Source organism: Alligator sinensis, unplaced genomic scaffold (assembly GCF_000455745.1).
Source record: "Alligator sinensis unplaced genomic scaffold, ASM45574v1 scaffold135_2, whole genome shotgun sequence".
Classification (NCBI taxonomy): Eukaryota; Metazoa; Chordata; order Crocodylia; family Alligatoridae; genus Alligator; species Alligator sinensis.
The window spans coordinates 1,544,017-1,553,889 of NW_005842067.1; the positions used below are offsets into that span (position 1 = coordinate 1,544,017).

The following is a 9,873-nucleotide window of genomic DNA, read 5'->3' on the forward strand; positions in this document are numbered from 1 at the left end:
TGTATGAAGGTAGAGAAAATCATTTACTATGTGCTAATTCCCTATGTGTCTGAAGATAGCGTTATGAGGAGTTCACATCAGAGTTACTGTAGACGCTCAGTATTTTTATATTCTAAAGCCTTAAATAGTCTTTGCAGTTTGATACAGAAGGGTACTAAAGTGCTGTTTTTTGTCTCCCTGTAGCACACGTGCTATGAAGAAACAATTTATCGAAGCTTTGTCCTCACTTTGCTTTACTCTTCTAATTGCAGGATTGTGATAAGACAGTGCCAAGGAGTACACCTGGAAGGTAGGCATTCACAGTTGATTTTGGTGCAGCAAGTGAAATAGTGACACTTGGTTTGATTTGACTGACACCATAGGCTTCTCACCTGCACTAACCCAGGACACAGTGGTGATTTTTTTAGTTGTCTCTTCTCTACAGTTTGTAGATAGTTATCAGCTAGAGAAAGAATAAAGGTCTAATTTTATAACTGGTAACATTCCTAGACAACTTACTGTACTCAGTTATGTAGAATTATCTTAGATTAATTACAGAGCCTGTAATTTGATTTTTTTGTCCTATTGTAAGAAGGATTTAAGGGAAACGTGTATGTCTTTGATAGTATTCGTTATTTTACATTTTTATCTTCCTCAGTAATTCTGAACCTTCACAGCATAATAGTGAAGGAGCGGATAACTCCAGGGATGACTCAAGCAGCCATAGTGGATCTGAAAGCAGTTCTGGATCTGACTCGGAAAGTGAAAGTAGTTCCAGTGACAGTGAGGCTAATGAGCCATCACAGAGTGCATCCCCTGAGGTAGGATTCATTACATCTTCAGTTATAATCTAGCTCCAATAGCATTTGAACATCACAGTCTGAGGACTGATTCTGTTCTGAGAATGGAGTAGCAGTTTGAGAGGAGCTAATTTAGCCTTACTTTAAAAGAAAATTTGACACACTTTTTGATTATTCTTAAAATTAATTCCATGTGCATCAGTAGCAGTTTGTCAGGAAAGCTAAGTAAATTGCTCATTTAATTTGCAGCAAGCACGGGCTGCTTACAGATGTGGGAAAAAATCAGTAGTTTACTTTCAGCTCAGCATGCCCCTGTGCTGAGCACAGCGTATGCCTAAAAGAAGCATTGCATTAGTTTGACCCAGCTCTTCAGTATCTGTATAGTTCGGGCACTTTAGTAGGGTTTTTTGACTCTTTTATTTAATAGCTGATTCAATCAGCTATTAGATAAAGTACTAAAAAGCCCTGCTGAAGCTCCTAATCTATGTAGACACTGGGGCAAACTAATGCATTTCCTCTTCCGGTAAAGCACTGTTTTGTTTTGGGGGGTTTTCATGTCTATCAGTGCCCTTAGTGTTTATCTTTGAAGCGAGTTCCCTACCACATGACTCTGAGCCCAGGAGTTAAGCATGCCTTCATAATAATGTTATGAATTGATAAAGATAGCTTGAAACATAGCATGCTGTAGCTTCAGTTCAGTCGATAAAGTTATGCTGTAGTCTACTCAGGGAAGTGGGGGGAGGAAGGGACATAAAACACAGTAGAGACATTAATTTGCTTCACTGCACTTGGGGCAACAACAGGCATAGTGCCTCCTTTCAACCACTGCCAGTAGGCAGTTGTCAAGTCTCTCTGATACTCATCCTCTGCAGGTGAAGGAATAAGAAGCTGTAGCTTACACAATGGCTTCCATGAATTGTCCTTTGTTCAGTAGCAGAGTCAGCCTTCTGTGTCACCGTTACTTTGGTATACAATACAGCATCGCTTTTCTGGGGGGAAAAAGAGAAAAATCTATCTAATACTTCCCTATCTCCTTTTTAGCCTGAACCACCACCAACAAACAAGTGGCAGCTCGACAACTGGCTGAACAAAGTGAATCCACATAAAGTTTCACCAGCATCTTCTGTGGACAGTAATATCCCCTCTTCACAAGGTTACAAAAAAGAGGGGAGAGACCAGGGCACAGGGAGTGGTTATGCTGATCAAGGTGGGCCCAAGGATTCCATTTCTTCCACTCCTGGGAGAGATTCCAAAACTACCCAAAAAGGATCAGAGAGCAGTCGCGGCAGGCTGAAGTCACCTGCACAGAGTGATAGTGGGACACAGAGGAGAACTGTAGGTAAAAAACAGCCCAAGAAAGCAGAAAAGGCAGCTGTAGAAGAGCCCAGAGGGGGTCTTAAAATAGAAAGTGAAACACCAGTAGACATGGCAAAAAACATGCCCTCAAACAGGCATAAGGCAGCCACAAAAGGTTCCAGAAAACCCAACATAAAGAAAGAGCCCAAATCTTCTCCTCGACCTACAGCAGAGAAAAAGAAATACAAGCCTTCAAGCAAACCATCCCAGAAATCCAGGGAATTCATAGAAACAGATACCTCATCCTCTGATTCTGATGAAAATGAGAGCCTGCCTCCTTCCTCACAAACCCCCAAGTACTCTGAGAGCAATAGGACTCCAGTTAAATCTTCCATGGAGGAGGATGAGGGCTTTTATCGGCCAAGAATATTCTCTCCTATGGAAGAGAAAGAACTTCTTTCACCGCTCAGTGATCCTGATGAAAGGTACCCACTTGTTGTGAAGATCGACCTGAGCCTCTTATCTAGAATACCAGGGAAGCCTTACAAGGATGCTGATCCACCCAAAGTTGAGAAGAAAAGTGTGCCGGAGAAGCAGACAAAAGAGTCCCAGAAACAACCTTCTGACAAAAATTCCACCAAGGGCAAAAGGAAGCATAAGGTAGGTGATCTTTTCATTCATTTAAAAAAATGTCTGTATTCTCAGTCTCTTGATGACTTGCTAGTGGGGTGAAATGTATAGCCACAAAGCAGAGAGAGTGCCCAGTTCTAATGACCCCTGTGCTTGATTTAAGTGGTGGTGCAGATTCGCTCCCGTGTCTAGACAGAAGAAGATGACTGATCAGGCTCCTATTGAAGACAGTAAACAGTCCTTTCTTAGTGACTCCAGCTCTGGCACTGGTGGGTCAATTAATGGGTTGGCCAGAAATGTATTGTAGTAGCCTTTTTTGACTGGTCATGCTTTCAGTTATAAGGAGAATGCAGGAATCTTTGAGGTCACTACAGTCAATACATATTAATGGAAAAACTGATTACAGGCATTCAAGTTAGAAGACATGGTAAGAAGTCAACAGTAATACTATTTCAGCCTGAGTGACAATATTCTGACTTGGGGGAAGGGTGGAATGGGTAATCTAATTTCTGTGTTCTGCCATTTTGTAAAGTGAAATAGACTCAGGACTGTGAAGCCTAGATTTGGGGGCTGATGTTAGAAACTAGATTGCTCTGTGGAATATGTGGAAATGCAGCCCAAGTAACGTATGACTTTTTTTTGAGGAATCGCTAGTAAAACTGTCAGCCCAAACAGTAAGTTTCTGTCCCATCCTTGCCTAGGTTCTCAACATCTTCTAGCTTTGGCTCTGGGGATCCATCAAAATATTGGTCACGGATCACGTGACTTTCCTGTGACCAAAAATGACTAGATAATGCCACTGTTCCTGGATGGCATTATAAAAGCTTCTGGAAGTCCTTTATTCTCAGACTTTTTTCCCTCAATGCACCCTTTTGTAATTTTTCATAATTAAGAGGTACCCTGGCTGAGAACCCCTCCTGCTGGGCCCAGGAGCATGGGAGGAGGAGGAGGGATGGGAGGCAAGCTGGGCTGAAAAGTGAAGTCCTGTACATCTGCGTATGTCCATGCATAGCACACTGCTGAGAGTATGGGGGCTGACTTGGGAGCTGCCAGGGGTGGAGAGCAGCTGCTGGGCACTGCTTATCTGTGGGATGCTGAGGTGCCTGGCACTAGGAGAGAGGAGGAGTGATCACTTACCTGCTGGCACAGGGGCTGGGCATCACAGCAGTCTTGGAAGGATAGCAAGGCACCTTGGTTGAGAATCGCTTACCTAAACCAAGTTCCCTGCTGTAATCAAAGTGGTTTCCAGCCACTCCTGGAAAAGTGAGACTTGATATTTTGTCACCAAAAAAAGGATTCCTTTACACTGATTCCAGTTTTCTGTGGTCTGGGTAAAATAAGTAATCTAAAGCAGGACGGAGAATGTATCTGTAGGACAGCAATAATACCAACCGCATGGGAATATTGGTTGATATTTGTGAAGCACTATTACCCAAAATAGCTGTGCTTAGATGGAATAGAAATAGAAATAACTGTGCTTAGATGTGTGGAGCAGAAGGTTTTGTTGGGACTAGTTAAACTTATCCCAAAGAAGAGACTCATCATTAACTGTGCTGATGTCTGGTACCATGGTGGACATGAATTTACAAGTGAGTGAAACAGAAGCTGTTTTTCACCTGATAATAAGGTTCTCATGTGCCTGGGTAAAGTTGTGCTGTATTCACTTCAGAAATCAGTTGACAGGTATCAGCTGTTAAAGAGGTTTGTCTTTTTGCTCTTTTGATACTGGGTTGCAACAGTTTTGTAGGCAAAAAAGTCTTTGCTTTCTGGTCTAGGCAATACTACAATAAGCTTATTGAGAACAGGATTCCAAAGAATGGTGTCACTTATTAGCATTAGTAGAAATTTACCTTCAGAATTTCTTGATTTTTACAGCCCTATTTTTAGCCAGCAGCTGCTCTATCAAAAGCTAAACTTAGAAATGTTTAATGAAGTTCCAGATTTTAATCTTTTCTATAACTGAGAACACATCCTATTATGTTTTGGTTGTGTATCTAAAAACAGAATCCATTTCCTCCAGTCTTACTGAACCCTTCTGGGAAGCCTTCATGTCAGCATGATGAAGTGTTAGATCTTTGTTTCTTTTTTAAAGTGGAGTAATCTTAGTTTTCCTTTTAAATAGTTTGGTAAATTCAGCCATATATAATTTCTTGCTCTACTTCTTTTTACATCCATTACTCAATTGTGCCTTTTGCTTGGGCCAATTGATCCCATGCTGGTCTGTCTCCTCGTGGTGTAGGCTAGATTGTTCTATCCTATGTATTGCAACCAGGCCACGTCTACACAAGATGCTGACTGCATGGTTGCATCACATGGCAGAAAGTGTAATGTGACGTGATTGCGCAGTCAACGTCTTGTGTAGATGTAGCCACAGTGTGCTGAATTGTTCTGAAAATGTAAATCATTACCAAGGGCAAGTAACCTGTAAATTTGAAACTGTCCCAATAGATTTCTGCTAATGTTACTCAGAATGATGATGACAACAGAGCCAGTGAAAGCAAGAAAACTAAACTGGAAGAAAAGGCTTCATCAGGCCACAAGATCTCCAGCAGCAGAGAGTGAGTATCTCTCTTACCCTTGCGCCTCTGTGATGCCTGTCTAACCGCTCTGAAATACCAGAGCATAATCCAAAACTTAATTTAATTGTTGTTGATTATTTGGAGATTTTCAGAGCGGCTCTGTAATTGATATGCAGTTTTTGCTAGGAGTATACTTATTCTTGGTGGTGTTTATTTTGATGGTACAGGACTGAATATGTTTAAGATTAGCATAAAAAGTGTATGTTAATTCTAGATCTACATCAAAGAATCTATTGCTATGTAAATAGTTGTCCCAGTTGCCTTCCTTTCCCAAGTGAAAAGTAAGTTAGGAAGTAGGATTTTTGCTGTGGTGGTGACAGTGATAGCCCTTCAGAGGTTAAGGTAGAAGTGGGAATCCTAGAGGGATGAACTGAGGTAGCTTTCCCTTTTTGTGGAACACAGCGCACATTCTGTTTTCTTTGTCTAGGAGCTCTGAGCAAAGTCTTACTTTGCTTCAGTAGACAGGCTGGCGCTATCAATTAGCCTCTCAGGTCATAAATGTTTGTTCTTGTGAGTAGTATTATAGGGATGTGGCTTTCTAGCTGGAACCCGTCTACTTCCTTTTCAAGTCAGAACAAGAATCAAATGGTAAAAAACAAGCTCAGTCTGGTTTGCCAAAAGCCAGTCATTAGAGTTAAGAAATGAAGAATAATTATCCCTTTCTGCAGACTAAGTTGAAGCAACTCTAACTGTTCTAGCAAACAAAATTTGACCTTTGTATTTTGTACAGGTCTTCAAAGCAAGGTGCGGTTAAAGAGAAGGATCTGCTACCTTCTCCTGCAGCCCCAGTCCCTCAGAAAGATCCCAAGCAAGAACATGGATCCCGGAAAAGAACAGTCAGTCAATCATCTTCATTAAAATCAAGCAGCAACAGTAATAAGGAGAGTAGCAGCAGTAGTAAAAGTAACTCTTCCTCATCCAAACAAAAAAAGACAGAAGGGAAAAGTTCTAGCAATTCCAAGGAAGCCAAGGTAAGGGGTTCCTGTTTCTCTGCTTTGCAGTTTGACATGGCTCTGTAAATAAAGCTAGTAGGGTTTGTCTTCAGACTTAAATGTGCATTAAAAACTAAATTAAACTTGTGCCTTCTAATAGTGCCCAAGCTATAGGTCATAAAGAAGAATGCAAATGGAAAATAACTTGGTAGCTATTTAATGGAAGGCCAGTATCTACCCAAGCCAGAATATTAATAATAGAGTGCAAATGTGTAAAGTGCTTTTCTAATTACAGAAGTTACTTATTGGCAGACAAATCTATTTCAAATGGTTCCACAGAATCATAGAAAATGAAGGTTGGAAGGGAAGTCATCTAGTCGAATCCCTTGCTCAAAGCAGGACCATTCCCAACTAGCTCATCCCAGCCAAAGCTTTGTCTAGCTGGGTCTTAAAAACCTTACAACAGTTCTTACTAAGTTGCTTGTATAAAATTAAAACAAGTAGTAATATGGTACTTACAGTTAAAACTTGAGTACAGTGAATTATTTATTTCCTGACTATAAAGGAATAGTTTAAATCAGTTCTCTTGGGCTTGGGACATACATTACGCATAAACCGGTTTAAGTGATCAGAAACTGGTTTAAACCTGTAACAGAACAGAAGTTCAGTGCACATAAACCAGTTTCAAAATGGCTGAAACCAATTTGAGATAAATTTGGTTGAATGTAGTATCGGACTCAACTGATTGAGCTCAAAGCGGTTTATGCAACTTCTGTCCCAGCCCCCTTCCTGGTTTAAGTTTAAACCAGGGTTCCCCAGCATTCTGGCATGCTCTCTGGGCTGGGCTCTCCGGGACAGGCAGGGGTGGGTGTCTGGCCAGAGGCTGGCCCCAGAAGGGAGCAGGGAAGAGGTTATTTCCCAACCCTTCCCCACCCCACTCCCGTCCCACCAGTACTGGCCTACATGTCTCCCCTGGCTGCTCCAGCAGTAGGGGTGTGGCCAGCCCCAGCAGTAGCTTAGAGTAAACTGGCAAGGGAGGGATTTAATTCCCCCTACCTGTCCCATTGGCACAGACCAGAGCCGGTGTCTTCCTGGCACTCCTCCCTCGCCACTGCAGCGGTGGGGTGGGGCCTCCAAATGCTGGCTGGCATGGCCCCTGAGGCAGAGGAGAGGTTATTCCCCTCGTGCCCCCAGGGGACCACAACGGGGTCTGCCCACCCTGACTGCTGCTTGCTCCCTGTGTGGGACAAGCAGCAAGCACCCCTATCATGGTGTCCTAGAGCATGAGCCTCTTCCCAGCAGGGGGGGCTGCGCTATTGGGCGGGGAGAGCTGCTGCAGATTGTGCGAGGCAAGCGGCGGCAGCACTAGGGGGGTGATGGCCTCGTCTGAGCCCCAGTGCAGCCTCCTGCCCCACGCAGTCCACAGTAGCTCTGACCCCCACTTGTGGCCCTCCCACTGGGAAGAGGCTTGTGCTTCCCAGACACCAGGACAGGGGCTACTGCCCCATCAGGGCCCTGACCCCTCGCTGCTCCAGCAGCAGGGTTGGGGGCCCGGCTGGAGGCCGGCCAGCACAGCCCCTAGGCGGGGGGGCAGGGAGAGGCATTTCCACCCCTCATCCAGCATCTGGCAAAGGGGGCAGGAGGGGGCTTATCCTGCCACTTGCCCCACACAGGGAGCAAGTGGGAGTCAGGGCAGGCAGATCCTGGCTGTGGTTCTCCAGGGGCAGTGGGGGTAGAGGGGGGAATAACCTTCTTCCCTGCCCCCTCTGTCTAATGGGCCCTGCTGGCCGGTGTTTGGCCGCCCTGCCCAACCACTGCAGAAGCAAGGGGGGAGTGCCCGGCGGACCCTGGCTCAGGTCCTGCGGGTGGGACAGGGAGGGGGGAATTTAACCCCCTCCTTGGCCAGTTCATGCTAAGCTACTGCTGGGGCTGGCCACACTCTTCCCCCTCCCTCCCCCTCCCCCAGCACATCACTGCAGCCAAGAACTGCTCTAGTGCTCTCCAGCTCCTGACCTGAGCCACTGCAGGCATCTACCTGCATTTCATGAATGTCTGTTTACTTGCAAACTGGTTCAGACTAGGCAGGTTAGACTGACCTGCAAGGATTGAATCAATTCATGCTCCATCTTTTGAGTGTCTGTCCCTAGCCATGAGGCTTTGTTAGGCTCTAGGCCCTGTCAGAGGCCTACAAGGCTAGTCTCGCTCACTCATTCTGACAGCCAACCCAGGGTAGTCCTAGTTACTGTAGTCCAGAAATGTAAAAGGGTCAGTCAGAGGAGAAAAAGGGGATGAAAAAGGAGGCTACTGTAAGGAAAATTCTTTAAAAACACCTATTTCAGAAGGATATTGTTTCAAGACTGAATTTGGGAAAATGGGTCTTGAGGTAAAAATTAAGGTCAAATCCAGGAAGAAGATGGATTGTACTTGAGAAACTAAGTCCTTTGGTAGATTTTACATTTATTGTGCCATTACAGTTAACGCGCAACATACATTCAACAAATTTATTGCACCATAAAATGACAGATCAGCCACAAAGGTGTTCCCCATTAAATATTCCATTAATGTTCCACAATAAATATCTTTGTGGCTTTGTTCTATGGTGCTTTAATTTGAACATCTTGCATGTTAAGCCTTGCTGTGCAACCTGCAGGTGGGACTGCATGTCAAGGCTGGAAAGGTGCTGATGCAAGGGAAGCCCAACGGTTGGGGTCAAGTACTAGGTGGCTGTGTCTTGGCTGTGTCAGGGGCTGTCCTGATGATCAGTTGAGATCAGGCAGGGGGTAGCCCAAACTCCCGATGCTAGGCTTCCTGGGCATCAGCAGTCACGTGACTGGGATATGAAGAATTTTATGCCTGATTATTACTGATACCTGCACTGTCAAGTAGCAAGACTTCTTTTTTACCAAAGCAAACCTGGCTGCTTTAATCCATAGGGCTATGGAGTGTATCAGGGGATGTTGGTGCAAGCCTATCTTGAGTCACGTGCAACATACAAGTGAAAACCTGATAATCATGGTAGATGTAATGTACGGTACTTTAGTTTACAGACCCACTTAACTGCAGATCTCAGTGATGCTTGAGAAATGTTTTGAAGTTATGTCAAAACTAATATCGTGAGAATCCATTTTCAGGATGAAGTAGTAAATGGATGTAGGAGTAGAGTAACAGAACTTGATCAGAATAGGGAATGACTGGAATATCTAAACTGAGTGCAGCCACATTATCTCAGTGCTAACTTCATCATCTATTATGAGCCACATAGGGTTCAATTGGTGAGTGTCAGCATAGGAATCTTTCAGGGAATTTGTAGGCAAATTGACATTATCGGCAATTGGCCTTTTTTGGCTGATGTGGCCAGTAGTGTCGCCAATAAATGCCGCATGCATGCATACATGCAGCTCAAGCATGTACACAGCCAGCCCAGTGGCTTGGAGAGCGGCATCCAGCTGCTAAGTGTTGTAGAGGGAAGTTGGAGGGGGTGTGCAGATCAAAGCCTCTATGGTAAGGAAGGGAGTGGGGCTGGGGCAGGCACTGCCTAGCTGGGGCGGGGTGGGGCATCAGACAGAGCCGTGAGCAACTCGTCTGGCGGGGCGTGGGAAGTAAGCAGCCACTGCCCGCTGCCGCCGCCGCCCCCCCCCCCGCCGCCGCAGAGCCCCA

General features: G+C 44.7%; 1 protein-coding gene across 1 annotated transcript in view; it reads left to right on the top strand.

The window, feature by feature from the left end:
* The window catches only part of AFF4 (AF4/FMR2 family member 4), a 45,022-nt gene that overhangs the window by 21,090 nt on the left and 14,059 nt on the right, over positions 1–9,873 (top strand). The window contains exons 9-13 of the mRNA XM_014519920.2: positions 252–289; positions 638–800; positions 1,821–2,735; positions 5,154–5,263; positions 6,015–6,255. Coding sequence (XP_014375406.1) covers positions 252–289; positions 638–800; positions 1,821–2,735; positions 5,154–5,263; positions 6,015–6,255 — 1,467 coding nt within the window. The remainder of the gene's footprint in view (positions 1–251; positions 290–637; positions 801–1,820; positions 2,736–5,153; positions 5,264–6,014; positions 6,256–9,873) is intronic.